We start from the raw sequence: 25,309 nt of genomic DNA, 5'->3' as shown, positions 1-25,309 counted from the left end.
AAAATAACTGAAGCAGCAGCAGCAACTTCAATCTTTAGTCAAAGCCCCAGAATCCGTAAGAACTCTGGGAAACGGGCAAGTACTACGCCAGATCTTGACTGAGTTATCACAGCCTATCCCTCTGGCCAACTGCTTCAAAACCAATTGTCATGTGGAACAGGTGGTCCCTGGTTGGGATAACTTCCTTGTTCTCTTGATCAGGCCAATGGTATCATCAAGCAAGCACTGTTTGTCACAGATATGGTACATATAATAAAGATCTGTCCCAATTACTAAGACTTTGCTCCACACTTTAGAAAAGACGACCACTTGTAAATTCCTCTTCGCTACATTCCCTCACTGTTCCCAGCACGCTTGATATCATCTGGGTGAACAGATGGGCTTTATGGTTCATTTCAAACTGTTCAGTCAGTCAACCAGCACAAATTGCATTAATTCCCTCACAGTTTGAGAACAAAGAGCCAAATACTCTGTGAACGGCACACTGTAGGTGGGAATCAGAGATTCCCTGCCATTAATTCAAAGCTGTTTTAAACAAACACACACCTATATCTATATCTATGATCACCAGGGCATCACAGAAATATTATCTACCACAGGGGTGAGATTTTTTTAAAAGACTAAGTGCCACATTCCCTTGTGGGCAGCCTTATGGGAGCTGCAATGGATGTGACTCTTAAGATTATATTCTAGCCATGCAATAAAGTCAGGTTTCTAGACAGGCAGGCAGGCAGGCAGGCAGGCAGACAGACAGACAGACAGACAGACAGACAGAGACAAGCGTGGGGGAGAAAGTTGATTCAGTTCACTTTTAAAGATGAGCCAAAACCACTCTTTCTGAAACAATATGCAATGCCACCCTTTCAAATTCATACTTCTTCAAATTTTGCAATGCATTTCTTCAGCCACATAATATATATACCAGGGTAAAGGTAAAGGTAAAGGGACCCCTGACCATTAGGTCCAGTCGTGGCTGACACTGGGGTTGCAGCGCTCATCTCACTTTACTGGCTGAAGGAGCCGGCGTACAGCTTCCAGGTCATGTGGCCAGCATGACTAAGCCGCTTCTGGCGAACCAGAGCAGCGCACCGAAACACTGTTTACCTTCCCGCCAGAGCAGTACCTATTTATCTACTTGCACTTTGACGTGCTTTCGAACTGCGAGGTTGGCAGGAGCAGGGACCGAGCAATGGGAGCTTACCCCGTCGCGGGGATTCGAACCACCAACCTTCTGATCGGCAAGTCCTAGGCTCTGTGGTTTAACCCACAGCGCCACCCACGTCCCTCTATATTCCAGGGTAAAGTGCACATGAAAGTGCATATATTTGTGAAACTATCTTACAAAAATGGACATTAGAGAAAACTGCTTGCCAAAATGCTATTAGTCAAAACTGTATACAAAAAAGTTTTTATTAGTAAAATGTGCACTAAAGGCTGGTGGATTTTCATGGGGATCACAAAAATAATAACCACAAATTGTGGAAATGTTGAGAAGTGAAATTAAGATTTTTTTAAAAATAGAAAGTTGGAGAACTGAAATGTACAGATATGTCTGCTACTTATCCAGGCAAGCAAGAGACATTACCATGGGGAGGTGTGTGTGTGTGTGTCACAAGAAGTGTGCCAGTCCATGGCCAAAAGGAATGGCCCCTGGCCCTGAGGCCCCCCATGCCTGATCTACCAAGACTGTGTGCACAAAAAAGAAGTGATGACACCAGCCTTTCCAAACTGTACTTGTACAGTGGTACCTCGGGTTACATACGCTTCAGGTTACATATGCTTCAGGTTACAGACTCTGCTAACCCAGAAATAGTGCTTCAGGTTAAGAAATTTGCTTCAGGATGAGAACAGAAATCGTGCTTCGGCAGCGCGGCGGCAGCTGGAGGCCCTATTAGCTAAAGTGGTGCTTCAGGTTAAGAACAGTTTCAGGTTAAGAACGGACCTTTGAAACTAATTAAGTACTTAACCCGAGGTACCACTGTAGTGCCTAACTGTTTTCAAGCCTAACAGACCCCAAACTTCTTGAGGGTGGGAAATGAGATGAGGTTCCTGACTAACTGCCACAGTGGAGAACTTCCCAGTGGATGAGATATACTGGATAGCCCCTGGAAATAGACAGTATGGCAGTGTAAGAGTGTTCTCATGGGCAATTTGGGTGCAAATGACTATTCAGTCACCCTGGGAACCTTAAATACTTGTTTTTTTACCATTTCAAATTTGTTGTCGTATTATCTGTGAAGCATTTCACCTACCACACACCTGAGGAATATGCCACTTGCTCAGATCTTAATGCCATATATATTCCCTTGGGTGCCATCTGGGCAGACACTCTCTAATTTGTCTCCTTTGCTGTAGAGTTGACTATTCAGAGAAAGGAGCATTAATATAGCCCAGGGATGGGGAACCTGTGGCCCTCCTGATGTAGCGGGACTTCATCTCCCATCATCCCTGATCACCAGCTATCCTGGCTAGGGCTGATGACAGCTGTGGTCCAGCAATACCTGGAGAGTCACAGGTTCCCCAATGCTGGCACAAATCACGCTCCTTCCTGTGAATGGCTGTCTTACATTGTCATTGCTTAATGCTTCACAAACATTTAATTCCAATAATGTGTGCTCTCATTCCAGGGATGAGGGATAATTTCTTGGTGGTTTCCCATTAAGTGTTTTGGACCACAATTTATCTGGCTTTCAGCAACCAAGAAATTAGCACACAGCCCTTAATGCTGAAAGCTTTTTTACACAGGGCATCATCAGCGCTCTAAGAGGAGACAGTTAATATGGTATTACTTAGCTTAATAGGCTCTCAGGAAACAGAATAAGGTCAAATCAGCCAAGTCAAAGGGGCAGTCCCATTCCAGCTCAAGCAGAACAGTGGCATGAGAAGATACAGGGAAGAGGGATTAGCCTTTTGACATTTTATATGCAGGAATCTCTCTGAGAGTAAAATGGCTCTAGGCCAGATCTACTCCTCTGCAACTCTAAAATGGTATCCGAGACCCGTTTGGGGCGCCACCAATTTACAGCCGACAGTAATGTATTTTGTGTGGTGGGGATCCAGACCTAAGCAGCGCTGGTTCCCAGCACAATACAAATGACACAGTGTGTGAGCAAGGCAAATGAGAGCCAGTGTGGTGTAGTGGTTAAGAGTGGTAGTCACGTAATCTGGGAAACCGGGTTTGTGTCTCCGCTCCTCCACATGCAGCTGCTGGGTGACCTTGGGCCAGTCACACTTCTTTGAAGTCTCTCAGCCCCACTCACCTCACAGGGTGTTTGTTGTGGGGGAGGAAGGGAAAGCAGAATGTTAGCTGCTTTGAGACTCCTTAAAGGGAGTGAAAGGCGGGGTATCAAATCCAAACTCTTCTTCTTCTTCTCTGCTCACACAAGTCAGTCAAACAGTATCACAGAACCCATCTCAAAGGCCGCCCACTCCTCTGACCTGGGCCCATCACTTAGCAATGTAGCTACCATTTCTCACATTTTCATTTTAAAACCAAAAGTTATGATCTTTAAAAAAAAAATGAAAATCAGCTTTCGTGAACAGGGTGACTTCAATGACACCCCTGTTGTTGCCAAGAAACTACAAAGCAACATGCTTTATCTTTCCATTGCTCCCTAACTTTGTTATCCTGCTTTAGGTTGCTCAGACACTCATCTCTAATAAATACATCCTGAAGAGAGGGACAGGAGACGTTTAATCTTAATTTAGCAGCTTGCTTTCCTGTCTCTAACCATGAGTCAGCCTGAGAAGCATGCAGAATTTAGAAATAAAGTAAGTTAGTCTCTCAGTACAAAAACAGGAGCATTCCTGTTAAAGATAACCTTTTCTAAGAAACCAGAAGCTTTTCTTTTAGGAGTCTTAGGTGCAGAGATTCCAAATGACCAGAAGAGACTATTTATGTATGTGACTACAGCTGCCCAGACTTTGTTAGGTCAGAGATGGGAAAGAAAATGCAGCCCCTACCAAGGAAGAATGGCAGATAAAACTGATGGACTACGCTGAAATGGCAAAACTGACCAGAAGAATTAGGAACCAGGAAGAATAAATACTTGTAGTCGAAAGTTGAATTATGGTCTGTTTAAAGATTTGATAAAATTGGAGTAATAGAAGAGAAGCAGGGAAAAAAATGTTGGCATAAGGATCCACAAAAGGGGAGGAGGGAAGTCAAAGGGGATTTACTGATTATATTTTAATTATTTTCTTTGTTGTTGCTTGTAAACCTGAAAATGCAAAAATAAACACACACACTCTCTCTCTCTTTTTTAAAGGAACATTCCTATATCAATGCTGGCTAATTCAGGAATTGAAATGGAATTGCCTCTTTATTGGTGTTTAGTTCCTGCACTAGAGGAATTAGACACAGTTAATCAGCTTAAAACTAAAATAGACAGCAATGCAATGGCGGAGACTAGTGAACCACAGCTCTGCAGGCCTATTTTGACATTTAAAGGACACAATCACTATGCAAAGATTTTAAAAAGTTTGGCAATTTTTTTTAATAAAACACAAATAGAACATATATTTTTTTTAACAAGACATCTCTCACATGTTTGATGTTTATAGTTATTCAAAGGGTGAGTGACTGGCTGGCTGTGTTTTTCTGGGCACCGTAGTGCTCTGGTCAGCATCTAGCTTTACCGAAGGTCACATCAAGAAACAGGTGGAGAATGATGGACCAGACCCTAAAGAACAGCTGGCAACCACTGGCCATTGTGGGGCTAAAGGGTGCTTGCTAGAGGGGTGGACTGGACCCAGGGTCTGCTAGTTGCTGATCCCTACTGTAGCTGTATTGTATTAGACAGTGTATTCAAAGCAGTTAAAAGCAAATGTGTGGGGGGGGGACAACTCTCAGCACCCTTAACTACAGTTCCCAGGATTGTTTTGGGGTGGGGGGGAGCCATAACCGCTTATGTGGTATAATCACATTTTAAATGCATGGCCTTTCTTTTTCTAACATTTGTTCTGGAAGAAGCACAAGCCCCAAATAATAGGCTGAACAGGTCACGGAGTCCACTCTAAATCTCAGTCCACCACTTATTTCACTCTGTTTCTCCAGTGACGAAAAGGTGCACATTTTTGGAAGACTGGAGCATTTGGACCGCCCGGTCAACACCCACCACCGCAGCCACCTTTTGAGCATCGTATTTTGAGTAAAGCACTGTGCAGGTCAAGGTGGCCTCTTCCTCGCTGCCTGCCAGCTTCATCATATTGCAGACCTCACTATAGAAATGGGGGTAGGTGGGCAGCTCGTAAAAAATAAGGTTCCGGATGCCTCTAATTGAGTACCTGAATAAAGCAAGCAAACAAGAGGGCACAAAATGATTAATATGCAACCGGGCAACACAGAAATCCCTTTTTGAAACTTTAACCATTTATAGATGAAACAGAACACAGCCCCTTTTTTAATTTTACAGACTTGGGATTTCAACAAGGGAAATGGGGCTTCCTGAACCTGCACCCCCCCCCCGGCAGTGAAGCAGGATTAAAAGTTACAATGCAGAGAGGTAGAATAGATTCTGTAGACTGCTAGCCACCAAAAAACAGGGTCTCTGGATGCCTGAAACCTTCCTGCAGCTATTTGATGAACCTCCTCCCTCCCCACCTTATTTTTGTATGTTTGGCATTTGTTGGACACCCTATATCATAAAGGTATCTGGTCAACTTTCAGTGAATAAGTAAAAAACAATCCAACTGTTATCTACATAAATGCAAACAAAAGCAAACCTCACTGTACCCCCCACCCTCATTAAAATGCAGATATAAATGCTGAGAGGCCCAGCCTTCAAAATTTAAAAGGTTTGGGTGAATCAAAAGGGCTTCAGTTGGTGCCCCAAAGATCACAAAGGTGGCATCATTTTTATAAGGAAGGGCTGCGGATTCCTATTCAAACATCACTCCTCTAGTGGATCAGCAAAGTAACATCCCCTAGGTCCCTTCTCCTCTTGTCAAACTGGATCATCTCTATCCACCTTTGTTCTCACCACTTAATCCAGACTTCTGGAACAAGGAAAACTTCCTCATACCAAGTCCGACCTTTGGTCCATCTTGCTCAGCCCTGTCTACACAAGGGGTTGCCAACCTGGTCCCTACTGCCCACTAGTGGGTGTTTCAGGGTTCTAGGTGGGCGGCAGGGGGTTCTACGGCACAAGCTGAATCTTCCTTCCATCGAGTGCTGGTGGGTGGTAAGGAAATTTTACCATCAAGAAAGATGCATTAGTGGGCAGTAGGTATAAAAAGGTTGACTACCCCTGGTCTACACCGACTAACAGCAGCTCTCATGGATTTCAGACAGAGGTCTCTTCCAGCCAAATCTGGAGCAGTCACAGATTAAACCTGAGACTTGCACTCAAAGCACATTCTCTACCAGTGAGCTATGGCCCTTCCTTGTTATTAAATAAATACGTACAGCTTTGGTTCAAAAGGAAGTAAACACAGCATCACATAATGATTAGCTGGCAATGATTTTCAAGACACATTTTACCTTTCTATGGGAGAAATATGAGCCCAAGAAACACCAGTTATTAACACATTCAGAAATCAAACCAGAAGTGTACTGTCTTTTAGCCTATATTTATGATCTGTGGAGCAGCATCTACATTGATGGTGCTGCATAGGTGATGAAAATAATACACATTTAATAAATCTTCCAGTGCTGTGTGAAAAATTCCACATTTTTAGCCTAATTATGAAGCATTATTAATTTTGGGGGGGAGCAAGTATGACCTCATGCACCCTCTTCTATTAAAGACTTGGACTTTAGCAACCACCCCAGCCTACCTTTTATAAAAGTGGAAACGCTCCGTGAAAATCAGAAATTGCTTCACTCCCTTTAGGAAGAATTGCCTCGCTCTGGAAATGCCAGATTTACTGGTGTATTCACAGATGTGCACAAAACTCAACTCTTCCTTCTTGAAGTAGTTCCGAAGGCGCACGTAATCAAAATACGACGGGATGTAGATGAGTGTGTGCGACATGACGGCATCGCGATACTCAGGCAACACTTTCTCAATGAAAAAATGAAACCTGATTAAGGAAACATAAGCATGTTATTCTGCTCCAAAAATAAAAAAAATTCCCAGCATCTCACTCAATGCAAATGTAGAATATATCTCACAACACAAACACTCTCTTTACGTTGTAAATACACGTCTTACTCAACACACTGCAAAAGGGACCATTTTGAAGGAGCTGAGTTCCAATTTATTTCCTACATAAGCAGAATAAGGGAAAGATGTCACCCTCCTCTCAAATGGGAGAGGTTTTATTAATGCTGCTTAATACAAAAGGAGGGTCTCCCCCTTAACTGATACACACAAATGTGTCTTTATGACTATTTTTTACATGCACCACAGGCTATCTTATTCTTGATCGTATTTTCTAGCGAAAGCAATAAAAAATCTTATTAAAAACATCGTAAATGTATATAAAAATGATTTATACACAGATCACTAGAGTCTTCATAGTAAAAACACTGCAGACAGACCACTAACTGCATCTAACATTGTGTGGAGTCTCCGCATTTTTACTATTATTCATATCCCACTTTTCCTTCAAGGACCGCAGGGTGACCTATATGGTTTCTCCTGTCCCATTTATCTATGCAACACCCCTGTGAGGTTGCTTAGGTGGATAGATGGTGATGGGTCAAAGGACACCCCACAATATTTTGGAGACCGAGTGGGCACTTGGCTCTCAATCTTTCTTGGTGAGCTTTGGTGGGAGCAGGGGGAATTTCCACGATGGCAGTAATTACGTTGCTCAAGTGATGGGAGATGCAGTCCAAAACACTTGGGAGGGCATCAGACTGGGGAGGGATGTTGCAGCTGCAACACAGAGCACTTAACCATAAGGAAACGTTTAGGAGTCCTCCACAAGGCAAGTGTCTAACGCCAAAGGAAAATAATTGGGACCGGCAACAGAGTGTTTCAGTGCAGAGTTGTTCAGGGTTGCCATCTTCCAGAGTTCCATCCTCTGGTTTTCTATTCTCTCCTGGTATGCCCCACGGAGGACCTTAAGGTCCATAAATAGCAACACCCTAGAGGTCCCGGGCCCTAAGGAAGTTAGATTAGCCTCAACCAGAGCCAGGGCCTTTTCAACACTGGCTCCGGCCCGGTGGAACGCTCTGCCTCATGAGACAGGGTCCTGCAGGATCTGATTTCTTTCCGCAGGGCCTGTAAGACAGAGTTGTTCCACCTGGCCTTTGGTTTGGGACCAGCCTGATCCCCTTCCCCTCTTTCCTTTTCCTTCTGTGATGGAACCCCTATTTGGGGACTTCCCTGGCTTTTTTCTGGCCCATGTAGGACCAGTCTGGATAGTTGGCCTTGGTAAAGATTTGATGTTTTCATCCCCAAAAAGTTTTTGATTTGAGTTTCTACTGAAATGAGGCTGCATTTTAATGTTGTATTTTAATCTTTTTTTAAAGTTGTATTTTAATCCATTGTTTTTATATCTGGTGTTAGCCGCACTGAGCCCGGTCTTGGCTGGGGAGGGTGGGGTATAAATTAATAAATAATAATAATAATAATAATAATAATAATAATAATAATCTCCCCACAGCCCTGGTAGGTAGCAGTCTTTGCCTACGGAGTGTGCCCAGTCCTCATTGTGCTGTTTCTGGGGTCTGCCCGCTAGGCTTCCCTGCCTGCCCCCTGGCTAAAGATTCACTGCACTTTGGCAAGGCTTGAGGTTCCCTGCTGACACCTCCTCCTTGTCTGCAGATGGTGCCGTTTTGCCTGCATAAAGACCAGTGCTTGGAGAAGGAGTTTGCTATTAGTATATAGGACTGAGGTTTCTATAGCACCGCAGGTTAGCAGAAGATTCTGGTGTGCATAATGTTGCCATTCAGCAGGCTGTGTTGGTTTCCTTGGATTTTTAAATTTTATTCCCCCGCCCACTGCCTACACACACACACACACACACACACACACACTCTCTTTCCACAATGCTACACTCTACTGAGCACCAAATCTGAACCTGATGTCAGAAGAGCACAGCTGAAACGACCACATTACCTGGCATCTATTGCAGAAATGGAATTTTCTGCTTCCAGCTTGCGAAAAACATGAGGAAGCTGTACTACAACGTGGCTGATAGAGCCCTTCAGAGGTATGTTTCTTACCGCTACCTGCAAGAAGCAAACACAACAGGCAAATGAAGGCAATGTTAGACCAGACAGGTTACATCTGAGATCAACTCTCATGGAAAGGGTAAGAGTTGACTTGCCGGCTTGGAACAGTTCGGTTCTTCATTTCCTCTATTTCCAGCACTCAGGCATGAGTGCCATTGGCTTATGTAACCCAAACGCTCCCTCTGCCCAAGGTTTGCAAATGTATAAACAATATTTTCCTTGCTCAGGGGAGTAAGAGACACAAAACAGCCTAATGAGGACTGAGCGTGCTTCGTAGACCCAGAACACTGGCTGCCTCTTGGGGTGGAAAAATGGAAAAATACACAGGAGGGAGAAACAGAATGGAACATCCTATCAGGGGGGGGGGGGAGACACTGAACTGGAACTGCAACATGTTCCAACCAAAAAAATTTACAAAGAGTTGGAGTGTGTAAAGAAATACATGGAAAGATTTGGTTTTGGAGCTTAAATTTAACATGCAATAGGTAAAATGCGCAAGGATACAAGACGGTATCATGACATATATGGAACAACAAATACAAACTTTTGTTAACACAACGAGAAACAATATAAGGTTCAGAAGATCACACACGGGTGAAGGGAAGTAACGGGAACAGGGGGCGGGAGGTATAGGGCAGAATTTGGAAAATTGTTAAAGATATACATGTGATTTAAGAGGTTAAGAACAAGGAGTTAAAAGAAGGAGATTAACATGAATGAAAAGCAAAGTCATGTTCTTGTTTGTATTATGGTTTATTTTGATTGTAAAATCCTCTGGTGTAAAGAGTGTACAATTTAAAAATAAAATAAAAACAAACAACTGCAATTCCCAGGATTCACTGAAGGATGCCATTGCCCTTAAAGCAGAATAAAACCAATATAGAACTGGAACTGCAACATTTTATTGTACGTCCCCCTTGTCTACTTTAGAATCCTGTTCTCAACAGCAACGGACAGCCGGGTGCTCTTAGAAACAAGTAGGGCATGGCAATGACAGCTACCTTCCTTATTTAGCTTTAGCAACTGGTTAAGTTGCCTGTGAAAAAGGACTCTTCATTCAGATGTCAAGGTTAGCAGTACTTAATAAGGCCATTTGTCTATCCTCCATGAACTTGCTTAATCCTTTTTTAAAAACTCTCTAAACTAGTGGCCATCAACTCGTCAAGGAGAGTGGTGAATTCGACAAGTAAATCAAGAATTGTGGGGAAAGGAGACCCTTCTTCCTGTCATAAATCCAGAGCCAAAGAAACACTTCCTTTTAAAGGGAAGTCTCTTGCATCCTATGCTTTCTCTTTGTACCTTTGCACTTCTAAATTACCATTTCAAGGAGGAAGAGAGACAGAGGGTACTCATCATAGGGTTGTGCTTGGCCCCAGGGCTACTAGTTGCCAACCCTTATTTTACACGAAAAAAGAAGATTTGTGTTGATGCAAGGAAGATAGAAATAGGACATGACTGTTGAGGAGGATGCCTGTCAAGGTTTATATCTTTAATGGGACAATGAGGGGTGGGATATTTTAACATACAAGCTTCAATATTAGCTTGGCAGCAGGTGACAAATGTAATAACTGGAGGCAGCAATAATCTGAGGTCAGCTTGGCTGGAGACATTAAAACACATTAGGAATGGGAAGATTTATTATCTGTAAGTCCATAAGCACACCCTCCCATCGCCCTGCAAGGTCATGTTGGAAGGCCTTCTTCACTTCTATACAAGGGCTATAGACACATGTGCAACTAACCTGCCCCCTGTAATTGAAGCAGTGCTTATTGAAGATGGAGTTGATCTGTGGATCCTGAAGGGCGCTGAACAGCAGCGTCTGCCGATAATACTTGGACCAGTTGTTCAGACTGAACATTCGCACCCGCGAGAAATCCACCCCATGAGACTCCAAAGGCAACAGGTTAATGTGGTTCATCAGGTGCTGTGAGCAGATTTTAAAAAGAAAAGAAAGATGTCCGTCAATCTGGATCGGTTTGCAGGAAGAGGAAAATCAAGGAAAGAGAACCCTAAAAAGTTCTTGCATTGCACTAAAATGAGCCACGTGAATGGAAATCTGAACTATTAAACTCCTTTCCTGGCTGAAACTGAGCAACAGATTTGGCCCACTGGTAGAGCACCAGTTTGAATACAGAAGGTGGTAGGTTCAATCCTTGGCATCTCCAGGGAGAGGAAAGTCACCCGTCTGAAAACTTGGGAGAGCCACTGCCAGCCAGTACAGAATTGTTTGTTTACTGCCCTTCATCCAAAGACCACAGGGCACTTCACAACATAAAAATACAATATGAGAACACAAAATAGGTAATGAAACAAACAAACAAATCAATAACCCCCCTCCCGTGAGCCCATTTTAAAGGCCATAGATTGTTTAATCAGCCAAAGGCCTGGTTTATAGAGAAACATTCTCGCCTGGCGCTTAGACAATACTGAGCTAGACAGACCAAAGGTCCGACTCAATATTTGGCAGCTTCCTTATGTTCCTAACAGCTCTTTGGCTGTTGTTGCTAGGAGGCTTTTGTTGCCTCTCAAGCTCATTTCTGGAAAACCGTTCTGCAGCATCCAAGAGACTGTCAACGATCACTGCAGCATGTGTTTAGTGAAACGAGGGTCATTCGACACCTGGCTTGCTCTAAGTGTTGTTTGAACCATCCAGTGTTAGAAACCATACAAAACGAAATCTTTTAGTTGGTTCTAATGTTCTCAACTGGCCCGCAGGAAATAATATGGTACAAGAAGAGATCACAGGAGCTATTTATACTGCTTTTCATAGTTTCCACGACTTTGCAACTGATTTGCCCTTAGAAAGAACTCCCCACTATTTTCTAGCATGACATCAGAAGAGCTGGCTGGATCAGGCCAGTGGCCCATTGAGTCCAGCATCCTGTTATCACAGTGCTCAACCAGATGCCCTGCTGGCAGGCTTCTCATAGACATCAGTACAGCTGAACTCTACCAATCTGAAATTCCCAGAAACTGGTATTCAGGGCATAATGTCTCTGACAGTGGAAGTAGAGACTAGCCTTATCCTCCACAGATATGACTACAGTTTAATTCGTTCTGGAAGTCAGTTCTTAACCTGAAACTGTTCTTAACCTGAAGCACCACTTTAGCTAATGGGGCCTCCGCTGCTGCCGCCGCTCGATTTCTGTTCTCATCCTGAAGCCAAGTTCTTAACCCGAGGTATTATTTCTGGGTTAGTGGCATCTGTAACCTGAAGCGTCTGTAACCTGAAGCGTCTGTAACCCGAGGTACCACTGTAATCCTATTTTTAAAGTTGGTGGCCATCACTACCTATGGAAGACTTGCCAGGAGAATTTCTAAGCAATGTGCTACTTCTAGAGGGAAGCCTTGCCTGTTGAAGGCAGTCCAAAAGGAGAATCGGCTTCACTAAATTTTAAGAATGCAGCCGCACTCAAGAAACCCAGAACACATGTCTCCATCCCATGAATTCAAATTAAACACCCGCGTTTCTCAGTGTTAAAATCCGCTGGCTGTTTGCTGCGTTACCTATATTGTCAACCCTGTTCGTGAGGCATGATATGCGAGGGAAAAGAGTAAGAAGGGGTAAGGAGATGCATTACCAAAACATGCTCCCAGTTCTGCATTAGGTAGATGTCGGCCTCATCGATGATAAGAATTTCTATGGACGAGAGGAAATCATAGTCTCTCTTGTTCTCTCCCTCAGCTCCAATAACAGTCCTCAGGCCAAGGGGAGATGCAATGATAATATCGGAGGAGTAAAAAGGTGCGTACAGCCGTATGCTCTTCTGAAGAACAGAAACACCTGCCCAAACACAGACAAGCAAGCCAGTCACCAGTCAGTCATTATTTCAACAGTCATTATTTCACAGAATCCCAGAACGGTTGTGTATAGCTGTTCCTTTCTCTCTGAACCATCACAACCATCGCACCTGATCACAATGGCTGTGTATGTATGGGTGAGTTGTGTGAGCATGCAGGTGTGCACAGAAACCTCTGAGTGGATGCAGCTTACTCTACAAAAGGCAATGATCACATGTGTCACTCTGCCCAATTTTGTCTTTGAGAGCCAGCGTGGTGTGGTGGTTAAGAGCGGTGGACTCGTAATCTGGGGAACCGGGTTCACGTCTCCGCTCCTCCACATGCAGCTGCTGGGTGACCTTGGGCCAGTCACACTTCTTTGAAGTCTCTCAGCCTCACTCACCTCACAGAGTGTTTGTTGTGGGGGAGGAAGGGAAAGGAGAATGTTAGCCGCTTTGAGACTCCTTCGGGTAGTGATAAAGCGGGATATCAAATTCAAACCCTCCTTCTTCTTCTCCTCCTTCTTCTCCTTCTCTGGTCCTAACCATTGCTAGCTAGGGTTGCCCATGAGGGAATGCTGCCCTTGGGATAGGCCCTAAGTCAGGGATGGGGAACATCCAGGCCATGAGCATATCTTGGACTGCCAGGCCATCTTCCCCAAACCTATGACCATCCACCCATCAGCTGACATCACTGGTGACACCAGCTGACAGGCAGGGTTTAATCCTGCACTGGTTGCATGATCTTGTTCCCAGCAAGAAATGCACAGCCTAGGCAGCAGAACGAGATCAGCATGAGACTAGAGACTCGAAGGGGAAGGGTGAGGGAAACTCACAAAGGCTCCTCTCCCACTCCCATCAGAGTGAAAGGCATTTTGACAGGTGGGCAGCCCTGCCCACTCGTCAAATTAAGTCTGCAAGGCAGATCCTGATAAAGACCTGGCACATGGAGTAAAATATGTTCCCCATCCTAAATGGAGGCACAACCCACTGCCATGGTGTAAAGCCCACTGGTGGGTCCAAATACATGGAACCAATGACATGAACTGGATAGTAGACCTTCCTCCAATTCCCTTGTTTGAATTGGGATCAGTTGCTTCCCTGATTCCAAACACACCTACAGGGTCAACATTAAGTGACACTTAATGCAGCAACCAGTATCACAAAAATGAACGCAAGCCATGTTTGTCACTATGGTGAAGAGAACTTCTCTGCTTCTTTCAGCATGCCTAGTAAGTAGGTAAGACACATTTGTACAGGAGGGGGGAATCCTGAAGGGAACCATTTGGCAACCGGACTTAATCAAAAGGAACACCATCAGCGGCAGTAATGACGCACTTGCATCTCTTGGCTGTATTATTAAGCAATATCTTTCATGAGACAATACCTTCAAGTAACATTAAGTTTTAAAGCAGCCTTCTCATAGCAAGAGTCCTAGACATCAAGCCACAGGGAAAGACTCTGCCTAATGCACCGATAAACCAGTATGAAATTGCAATTTCTGGAAGAGTCTTGACACTTTCTGTTTAGCCAACATTTGGACTCACTTCACCTGGGGAGAGTACAGCAGAGCTCAGCTGGAAGCCCCAGGCATTCTAGCTGCACAATCACCATTTTGCAGACGAACACAACATCTAGATCATTTGCTGAATTTCTGCTTTTTCCAGTCCTCAAGGGCAACAAAGAAGAGTGACGGTTACAACACTGCCATCAGATTCCATTTCAGTTTTCTAGTTTCAGCGCAGTGCAGGGTTCATTAGGGGTTCAACAACTCTAGAATAAGGGCTGCCTCCACCTATGCCTCCACAACGATTATTGCAGCTTCCACACCTTGGTATCCACAATGTTTATTGCACACCATTGCAGCTGGGGTGTGCTTGTGCTGGTGGTAGATTAGCAGGCTGCATGTTCCATACAAAAGCATACAGCTTTGCTCTATGCTGACCGAAGTGTAGAGTTAGAAGGGACCTGGGAATTCACCTAGTCCAATGCGCTGCTCAGTGAAGAATCTGCAATGCAGGGCGCATTCCTGATAAATGGCTGCCCAGCTTCTGTTTAAACACCTCCAGCAAAATAAAAGTCCACCACCGTCACACAAGGCAATCTGTTCCATCCTCAGATAGCTCTTTTATCATCTGGAAGCTTCTTCGGATGTTTCTAAGTCCTGGCTTCAGCAGCAATGGAGAACCCGTCTTCTCCATTTTCTGTGTGATCACTCTTCAGATATTTAAAGACTGCTAACAACCCTGTCTGGAGAAGGAACTGGCAAACCACTCTAGTATTTTGCCAAGAAAACTTCATGGACATAAAAAAGGAGAAGCTCTGAGAAGAAAGTGAGAGTTTCCAAGGCATGCTCTGGTTCATGGGGTCATGGAGAGTCGAACATGACTAAGACAACTAAACAACAACAAAACCCCTTAATCTTCTCTCCAGGCTTTACATATCCAACTCTTTCAACTGTTCCTCATAGGTAATGGATTCCAGACCCTTCACTATCCTAGTTTCTCTCTTCCCTGGGCACTTTCCAGTTTGTAAGGAGAAGGCATGGCACAAATTATTATTAACATTAAATTTATTATTATTATTATTAGAATTTTTATACCACCCTATACCCAGGGGTTTCATTTTAAAAGGGCCTAGGATATCAATCAGATCAACCAAAGGCCTGGTTAAAAAGGAACGTTTTTGCCTGGTGACTAAAGGTGTATAATGAAGGTGCCTCGATAGCTGCCCATCACAACTTTATGTGTCTCGAGGAGGCACATAAAGGAGGACCTCAGAAGATGTTCTCAAGGGTATTCCAAAGATCACAGCACTGCCACAGAGGACCAATGGACAGATTTCCTGTTTTGCACAGAGCAACAACCAGCTGATTGAGAAGAGGGGGACACACTCTCAGTGTCTAAGATTTTGACTCCTGAAAAACTAGGGCACGGTCCAACTTTGTGCAGGGTAAAGGCACAACTGGACCAAAAGCAGCACAAAACACAGCCGCATACTGCTTCTGTCCCTGCCAATTTCTCCATATTGAGCACGTCTTCCCACGGTTGTGCAAAGCGTTTTCTTGTGCGCTCCAAATTAGTCCACATCCACCTCTTCTTCACTTTTGAGGAGGAAGGACAAGTGATGCAGTTGCTAGGCAGCGGTAGGTGGCAGCGAGGAAATACACCAGGGCATCTACTTTTCAACCCTGCACAATGTGGTTGGGCCCGCAGCTGCTGGAGCTATATATCCAGTACAGCTCTCAGTGCTGATGCTCATTGAGATTCCGAATTAACCTGCATCTCCCTACCATCTTTTGTTACCTTAAGTCAATCGTGCTGTAGAGAGACAAGGGAGATCAGAGCAGTTTAAAAGAAACAAAAAGGAGCAGGATATAGGGTCTTCCACTGAGCTGAGTTATAGCCAAATGAGACCACTGGCCCATCTCAGCCAGTACTGTCTACTCCGCTTGGCAGCAATGTCTCAAGCAGAGGAAGGAGAGCATGAAAGACAATTAAGTAGCGGCAGCTTCATCCATAATTCTGAAGCACCAATTGTTTTGAATCACATCCAACCTGCACAATGTGGTCCGGCTTGTGCATTTGCCTCAATGTTACAAGCAGGGCCAAGCTTGAGCCCTTTGTTGTTGTTTTTTAAAAAATGGTTCTGCAATCAAATTTTCCATGCAAACTGTTTGCAATGCAATGGAATTTTCCATGGAAAACGAGTGTCCATTTCTGAAAATGCATTGTTCCTCAAAATTACATAGTAACAAGATGAACAAATATGCTATTAGTGAAACTGGGAAAGTTTAAAGGTTGCAATGTACGTTTTTCAGAGTACTGTTCATAAAAAAGCATAAATGCATGCACACACATACAATATAATTGTACAGCTCTTTCGGCATGCTGAAATTAGCATGCTAACAGTTTTTGGTGTCATCATTATAATGCCTTAAATATTTTCAAGTATTTCAATAATATCTGTAAGGCTTCAAATGAAACATCTAAGCTGCATGAATTGCAATTGACTATTTTTCCCCACTAAGGAAATTGTTCCATACAAATAATTTTGGCAACTGCAGAAAAATTAGAGATAGTTATCCAGTGTATAAAATTTACACTGCATGCTTTGTAAAACATTATTACCGCATACTAACTAATCAGAAAGCAAACATGCTAAACCACATTTAAATCATTTTTGGCACTGGAATTGTTTTCCCAGCAAACCCACATCACTGGCGACTGGTAAAAATATTGCAGGTGTGTGTGGGTGTGTATGGTTTGTGGAAGATTATAAACAGAGAGATCTAAAGCAAATGAGATACACAAAGTAGTGGGGTTAGCACTTTGTGCTGTCTTTTTCTTCTGAAATCACTGTTTGCAGCACTACACACCAAACCACACCTGCGACTCCTGCATCTGATGAAATGGACTGTACTCCACAAAATGTCATAATAAATTGGGTGCCAAGTGACTCCTTGTTGTTTTTCCTATAAATGAAGCAGCCCTAAGGAGTCTAAGTGGTAAGAGGGAGAATTACATTTAAAAACAAGACAGTGTTGGCTTTACCAAGGGGAAAAAAATCAACGCAAAAAATTGAATACTATTTTGGAGATATGGTGGGCTTCCACTGGGCATTCAAAAAAACAACCCTAAACTTGTAAAACATGCTTAATGCTTTGAACTATTTTTTTAGAACAAAAAAGGACTGATCTTAAAATGTCAGTACCTAGCCTGAAGTGGTCATCAATGTTCCCAGCAAAGACAGCTTCATAATCTTCTGGCCTTTTCAGATTGGGCGGTTTCTCTTCTGGATCTGAGCCAAACTCCCCCTTGAACCGCTTTTTGTTACTAACATCAATTTTCTTTTGACTTGTCGATTCAAGGAGGCTGATGAAAATCTGCACCACGCGTAAAGCTGATTCCCGGAAGGGCACCACTATCAACACCTATGCAGGGAAATGCAGAAGCAAATCTATTTTGAGCAAGAAATATTTTTCAATAGAAGACACACAGAGAGTGAGATACTATATTGTAGGTATTTAGGGCTAGCCATTAGAAAAATTATGTGCTTCTCATCTAGCTTTAGCTGACTGAACACTCCTTAAAATAGGTATTTATTTGTAGAGTTCATAGCCTACCAAACTTACAACACAAATTTATCTTTGTACCCAGGGCAGCTAACAAAGCAGAAAAATGGGGGGGGGGATATTGTAATGAGAATAACTAGAACAACAAACTAAAACAGCAGTTGTCTGTTCAAACAGTCCAGTGAAAATCAGAGCTGCTCAAAGTTGTAAGTGTTAAAATTTACCATTCTAAGAAGCCTGGGGAAACAGTAGAAAAAAATGCCTGGTGCCTAAATCACAGTAATAAGGGCATTAGATGGGTCTCCCTGTGGATGGCATTCCAAAGGTGAGGAGCCACCAATGAAATGGCATTTTATCCTCAGTGGTGTTGGGTTGGATAATGGTCTCAGATGATAATCTCAGTGAGCAGGCAGATTACTGCTTGAGAAGGCAGTTCAGTAAATACCTGGGTTCATATATATGAATGAGAGAGTTCTAGATAACTATACAGGAATAAGGAGCATTCTCCATGGGATATACTGAACAATGTCATTCATTATCAAACTCCCTGTCCCTGTCATTTGAGCATTAAAATGAAGATCTAACAAACAAACAAAAAACATACCCAGTGTTATGATACAAGATTTAAACATCCTCCAAGGCATAGATCCTGGAGATTCCACTAACGTTTTCTACTCAAGTCCAAAAAGAAAATTGGTCCATCATTTGCTACACAAGAGAAGCAAATACTGGGTGGAATCAAGTGAAGTCTTATTGCATGATGATTATGGACTCATGGACAGTTGGCCAAGCATGGGCACCTTACAGTTTCCAAGCTGTAAGAGATTTAATAATTCCTCTACTGGGTCAGGGATTCATAGGCTGATTTGAAGGGATGCCTTTACTGTACAATGGCATCTCTGTTTAGGGAATACCACATACACCAAGGCATGTTTTCCATGCAACGACGACAAATTAAGGAAATCCTTTCACCTTTGGTCTTGTGAGTCCTTGATCTCTGAAGCTATCATCGTCAGTCCCAGGTTTTTGGTCCCTTCGCTTGGCATTATTGCCAAGCACTTGGGCATTTGCCTTCAAGACGTGGTTCAGGGCATGCAGGCAGTAGACTTGACGGACTTCTTCCCCATTGCTTAAAGCAGTCCTCTCTGGGTAGAACAAGTCCTTGTATGAATTCATGATGCAGAAAAGCTCTTTCTGCAGTGGAGTAAATGGCTGATCTTTTGATTTCACCTGCGTGGAAAGGAATGGGCTGTTGACTTTAGGCCAAGCAGATCCTAAAGGCTTTCGAAGATGAAGCCGTTTCAAATCAACTTCTTTGTCTGGCTTAACCATTCCGAACTTCTCCAATTTTGAAGAAAAAACTAACTGACCCAGTGCTGGCCACTAGAAAGGAGAAACAAACACAACATAAGGTTAAACACAACTCCTGTTAATAGTCTCAGATACGCTGTAAAAGACCCTATTTCTCTTTATTTACAGAGGATGAACACAACACATTCAGAGATGAGTTAGCAAGTTTTGAACCAAATAAGGAATGGAAACCAACCACAGTGAATATGAAATAAATGTACATTATTACCTTGACTTGGCTGGTAGATTTTGAGCATGCAAGAATTTTATCTATTTGTTTTTCTTCCAGTTCTTCTTCGACATGACACTTAAATGGATCTGTGTGGAGAGATAAAAACAATGTTATGAAAACTAGACTCTGCTCTACACATTTTTTAAAGAAATCTGATCAGGAGGAGGAAATTGCTATCACAATTATGAATTTGTTAGACGTCTTGTCAGAGATCTCAAATGCTACATCAAACAGTAAAAGAAGAAGAAGAAGAATGTAATCATAAAAGAATCTGGCATGACAAGGCAATTCTACAGTACAGAAAACAACAGCATGGCTAAAGGGGAACTTCTGCCTCATCCCAATGTAGTAGGACTCCCGCTCCCATCTGCCTCAGTCAGTGCAGTCCACCCCTGTTCTACAATGAGCATACACATAAACCTTGTTGTCAGGGAACTGCCATCGGTTCAAGGGGGAAGAGAGGAAAAGCCGGATGGATGACAGAGAGCCCCCAAAGATCGTGGGAAGCAGCTCCTCCTCAGCGGAGGAGAGTAACCACGCCTCCAGTGGAGAGGAGCTTCAGGGCTCAGAGGTGCCAGGACACCTTGCCTGGGCAAAGCGGGGAGGAGAGAGGTCCTCCGTTACCCACGCCCTCCTTGCGCAATAAGCTTTCATGCTGAGAGGGGAGGCACAGACTGGGCATCAAGAAATTACTTTGCTGGGGAAGGTTTAAGGACCGCCCACTCACGGATTCTGCCAGTGAATGAGCCAGCCACGGGAGAGTGGCGCTCTGGACAGATAAAGTTTATTTTGGCATCAAAAGCAAGGCTTCACAGCCGAGCAGGGAGGTATTTGCCTGCTTGCTCTCGAGCAACCCCTTGGAACCATAACACTTGTCATTCCTCAAAAAAGGAACACCCATTCTCAAGAGGTTTGGCAAACCCAAGCAGGCTTTGGAAGGAATGGCAAGAGATTTTTTCCACCACCAGAGAACTGAACTTAGTGACAATAAAAAACAAATTAGCTATTAGTGTTCAAGTCTGATCTGCACAATTGATGACCTCTTAAGTTAAACGCAGCTCGCTATGTGCGGTTTGCCAGATGCAATGGCAAACTCTTCTTTGTGTAGTTTTAATCAGGCAGCACAAAGAGGAGGTTCATCTGACCTCAGGTGGAAGGCAACAGGTTCTATGGCTCATCAGCTGCTCAGATCTGCTTTAAATCAATTTCTCAAGGTTCTTAGGCTACATTAAGGAATAATGTCCTCCCCTAGGCAGCAACATATGAACCTATAACCAAGACCATCACAGCTCCAATTATATAATACAATATAATAATATATATATTACATATAAAATATCAAGAATCCAGCAAGCAGTAACCAGAATTACTAAACCTTTTAAAACATAAAGGCATAAAAATGACCAAAATTTCCATAAGCAATTGAAACAAAACTCTAAAAAACAGTAACAACCATAATAAAAATCCTCTTAATTTAAACAGGTACAGATGAGGCCAACCACACATTCCTTGGGATTCCATTGGGCAGGGGCCACCACTGAAAAGGACCTGTTTCTAGTGTCTGCCTGTTTAATTGGCCTTAGTGGCATGCCTATGAAAAGGGCCTCCAAATTCAACCATAGGGCTCAGACTGGTCCAAAGAGGTGAAGGCAGTCCTTCGAGATGTCAAGAAGCTTGTATGTAGGTACTCTCCCCCACCCAACAAACATTTAATATAAAGACCATGCATTTTACCTTTTGCAATATCTGCAGAACCACTGCTTTCTTTCCCATCTGCAGAAGGATCACTGCACTCTTCTTCTATGAAATTGGTTTCCAGGCTAAACTCAGATTCGTGCTGCATGTCTGTGAATTCTTCAGTGGCTTCATGTTTTAGGTCGCTAGAAGCCTCTGGATCTCCAGCTTCCTCTTGGATGTTTTTCTGCAGTGGTGCTTCTTGATCTATGCCAGATCAAAAAAGAAGAAGAGTCATAGGTTGTATTTGTACGAGAGCTGTGGTTCACAGAATTTGAGATGCGCTGGATTACCTGATTCTGGGGGGTCAGGCGCATTGCTGTCATTGTCTTCGCCCTCCATTTCTCCCTCATCTTCTTCGTACTCATCATCACTGCCCACTTCTGCATCACCTTTGTTGCTTCCTCCTTCTGATTCATCTTCATCATCCTCACTGTCCGAATATGGAGCAGTTTTTAAGGTGGCCAGTAACTTGTGATATACTGAGGCTTGTTCAGAATCATTCTCTGTGTCACTTTCTGAGCTTGACTGCTCGGAAGTGTCTGACTAGAAATGGGGGGAAAATAACCCAGAACATATAATACAAACCTACTGATACAGATTTTGATCACTGGATGCTGAGCCTAGTATTACCTTCTATACTATTCTATCCAAATCCAGCTTTTATATGCCAGCAACCCTCCAAAGTTCACAGGCTGAGGGGTTTCCTTCTTAACTGGTAATGCCAGTGATTGAACTTAGGATCTCAAGCATGTAGACTGTCCTCCTACAACATGGTGCCCTCAAGATGGGCAACTCCTGGCTGTGTTCAGCTGTAGCCTGAAACATCTGGAAAGCAACAGGTTGGAGAAGACTGATGCGGACCACTTGCATCCCTTCCAATAGGGATTCAGGCCTCATCATGGGACTTAACTGCTAATAAATATTTCAAGTTTTGTGTTAAGAAATCCAAATTATGGGCGAGATCCAATGGCACGCCAGGGGCCGTGACGGTACTTCTCTTCTTCCCCTGCACCCCTATCTGCTCTAGAGTATCCCTCAACTCACTGGAGCAGATGTTTGGGGCTTGTGGGGAGCTGCAGGAAGGAGGGAAAGGAATTCCCATTTGCAACAGCAGAAATGTGTTGTGCAAGCGGGATGGGTTGGGGCAGGGATAGAGAATGAGCTGGAGCCAGAGGATGGGACTGCTGAAGTCCTACTCTGTTATTACTGCAAGCTTCCACAAGCCCTCCCCAGCTTTTTCAGATTCTCAGATTTGCAAGCTTTCCTCTGAAGTAGCAAGTGCTAGGACAGGAATAGAGAACCTGTGGCCTTTCAAATGTTGTTGGATGACAATCCCTACAATGCTCGACCACTGGCTGTGCTTGGCTGAGGGTGATGTGAGTGGAGTCCAACAAGATATGCTGAAGCCTAGGTAAAATACCAGGCGCTAAAACAGACACATAAAATCATAGAATTGTGGAGTTGGAAGGGACCCTGAGGATCATCCAGCCCAAACCTCTGCAATACAATACAGCTGTCCTATACAGGGATCGAACCTGCAACATTGGCACTATTAGCACCACACTGAGCTATCGAATTACACTCCAACCAGGGATGGAAACAGCAAAGGCAGTAAGGAGGGATGTGCTATAGAATTTGAACTAACTGTGTTAATACAATTAGTCAGTTTTCATGCATTAGCATTTCCCATTAATTTATCCATATAAAAAGAAGCATGTTTAAAAAAAGGTAGGGTCACTCTTACCAGTTCACAGATTTGAGTTGGTTTTTCTTTCCCAGAAACCCTAAAAGGAAACCATTTGAATTTAAATTATCTTTAGCGACTGATAGATTGAAGAAGCAAATTAAAAATAACCAAAAATGTGTGTGGCTTTTAATATTTGGAGAGTTTAGCACAAGAAGATGTGAGCATTACTGAGCATAGCTGCCCATCACAACTTATAATGTCCTGATTGGAACCGGAACAACAAGAGATTTCCAAAAGAGAATAATGTTTTAAGAGTTCCTTAATGCTTGCACCACTCTACTATGTGCAGCCTTTGCACACCTGTGTGGACACCACCTAGGAGCTGGAAGGAGATCACTGATGGCTCAAAGCTGAACTGCACCTTTCGAAAGAGAGGAAACTTTACAGAAAGATGTGATCAAACCATCCCAAGTGTGTTGTCCTTTCAGTGCTCCAAATGGCTGCAGGAAAAAAGCACCAGTCCCAGATTATTATTGCTGCTGCATCACCTAATACATTGTGGAGAATCTGTCACTGAATATGCTGAAATAAGTGAATGAAAGATAAGATATTGAAATTATTTGATGTGTTTTAAATTGCTTTTGTTTTGTTTTGTTAGTTTAATGTGTTAGTGTTAGTGTTATGTAGTGTTTTTGCATTGTATTATATTGTCTATTCTTTTTTTGTGTTGTTTTTTGTAGTGTTTAAATTGTTGGGAAAGCAATAAATATTTTTTTTTTAAAAAAAGAATCTGGCACTGAATAATTGGAAAGGAGAGGAGGAGCCCAGCAATACAGTTATATTGGGTATAAGCAATAGCTTTAAATAAGCATGCTTAGTCAGATGTAAGCCCCACTGAGCTATATGGGGCTTAGCCCCTGGTAAGTGTGCATACAACGGCAGTCTAAAAGATTTGTGGTGGATCGCACAACTCTTTTGCCCCAGTGCTCACTTCTGTCAAACTGTAGTGTTTGCGGGGTTTCGAAGCACTACAGAACCATGCAAAAACAGTGAACAGAGGTTGAGTGTGGGATAAGTGTGCACACTATGAGGAACAGGGCCTTGATCACAACCAGATAACCATGGGAAGCCAGCAAGTGATATCTGTTCACAACAGCACTCCTCTCCTGCGGTTCCCAGAGAGAAGAAACACAATGGTGCATCTGCAGCAGCACAACCGGGCACCTTCATCTGCCCCAACTGCAACAAAACTTGTATCTCCATTATCAGTTTCTACAGCCGCAGCAGGTTCTGTAACCTTCCAACAATTTGCTGTCAGCCCCATAGGTGCATTCCTTCACTATCTCCCGGTACAGATGGATGCCGACTGGACTGCCTCTGACTAGGGAGGCAATATCCTCTGCATTCTGCGACAGATAACTAAAAACTTACTGCTCTCTAACAGTTGTGAGAAATGGAGACACAGGAAGAAAGGAAGCAAAGGCCATTGAAAAATGAAAATGAAGACATATAGTCAGCTATGGATCACTTAAAATGCTGCAGGAGTGAGGAGAAGGGCATTTAGGACAGCCAAAATCCTCGGAGCAGTCTGCCTTAGCAATTCAGTCTATGTGAGGGATGGGGAAATTGTGGCTCGCCAGACGTTGTTGGACTCCAACTCCCATCACCCTTAGCCGGCAGGGCCAGTTACCAGGGACGATGGGAGTCGTAGTCCGACAGCACCAGGAGAGCGCCGACTCAGGGAAGGCTTCTGTAGGGAAATCGTTGCCGGCAACAAACAGATCCTTCACCTTAGACGCTATTCAAACAAGCCCCGCTCACCGGTCGTAGAATGGGTGCTCCTCCCCGAAATCCTTGAGGTGCTTCTTCTGCTTCTTACTCAAGCTGCTGATCAGCTGCTGCTGCCGGCGAGCTTTCCTCTTCCCCATGTTGTCGAACTTCCTGCTCCGCTTCCCACGTGGATTTCCTCCCCTGTCGCTTTACGGCCCCCCAAGTCCGCCGCTTACGACAGTGGGCTAGGCTGAATCTGCTGTGGGTTCCTTGGCTCCTCCTCCAGGAGGAGTGGCTGGTACCTGGCATGTAAGGGCGTATAGTTAGGGTTTTTTTTTGCACCTTTACGCAGAAGTTTCATGGGATCCCAGTGAGCTTGCTGGCAAGTAAATGTGTTTAGAATCGCAGCCCATATCGGTTATCCACCCCCAACCCCTGTTGGTTGAATGCTCTCTTTAATACACGTATTATTGAGACAGTTCTAGGGTTCGTTGAGCCTCGCTGGGGATTGTAGCTCTGTGAGGGGGCGGACTACAGTGCCCAGAGTCCTTTG

General features: G+C 43.6%; 1 protein-coding gene across 1 annotated transcript; it reads right to left on the bottom strand.

Moving 5' to 3' along the window:
* Positions 1-4,303: 4,303 nt before the first annotated feature.
* UTP25 (UTP25 small subunit processome component) lies at positions 4,304-25,305 on the bottom strand. The gene is made up of 12 exons (XM_082217510.1): positions 24,808-25,305; positions 23,044-23,083; positions 21,590-21,842; positions 21,297-21,503; positions 19,560-19,648; positions 18,953-19,363; positions 17,620-17,839; positions 12,709-12,911; positions 10,869-11,051; positions 9,012-9,124; positions 6,778-7,023; positions 4,304-5,286 (listed from the first exon to the last, which is right to left on the bottom strand). Exons 1-12 carry the CDS (start codon positions 24,912-24,914, stop codon positions 5,040-5,042), a joined length of 2,319 nt encoding a protein of 772 aa, XP_082073636.1. The 5' UTR covers positions 24,915-25,305; the 3' UTR covers positions 4,304-5,039.
* Between the last annotated feature and the right edge of the window lie 4 nt (positions 25,306-25,309).

Source organism: Podarcis vaucheri (assembly GCF_965113315.1).
Source record: "Podarcis vaucheri genome assembly, chromosome: 3".
NCBI lineage: Eukaryota > Metazoa > Chordata > Lepidosauria > Squamata > Lacertidae > Podarcis > Podarcis vaucheri.
The sequence above is the reverse complement of the archived record's forward strand: the minus strand, read 5'-3'. Positions and strand labels throughout refer to the sequence as shown.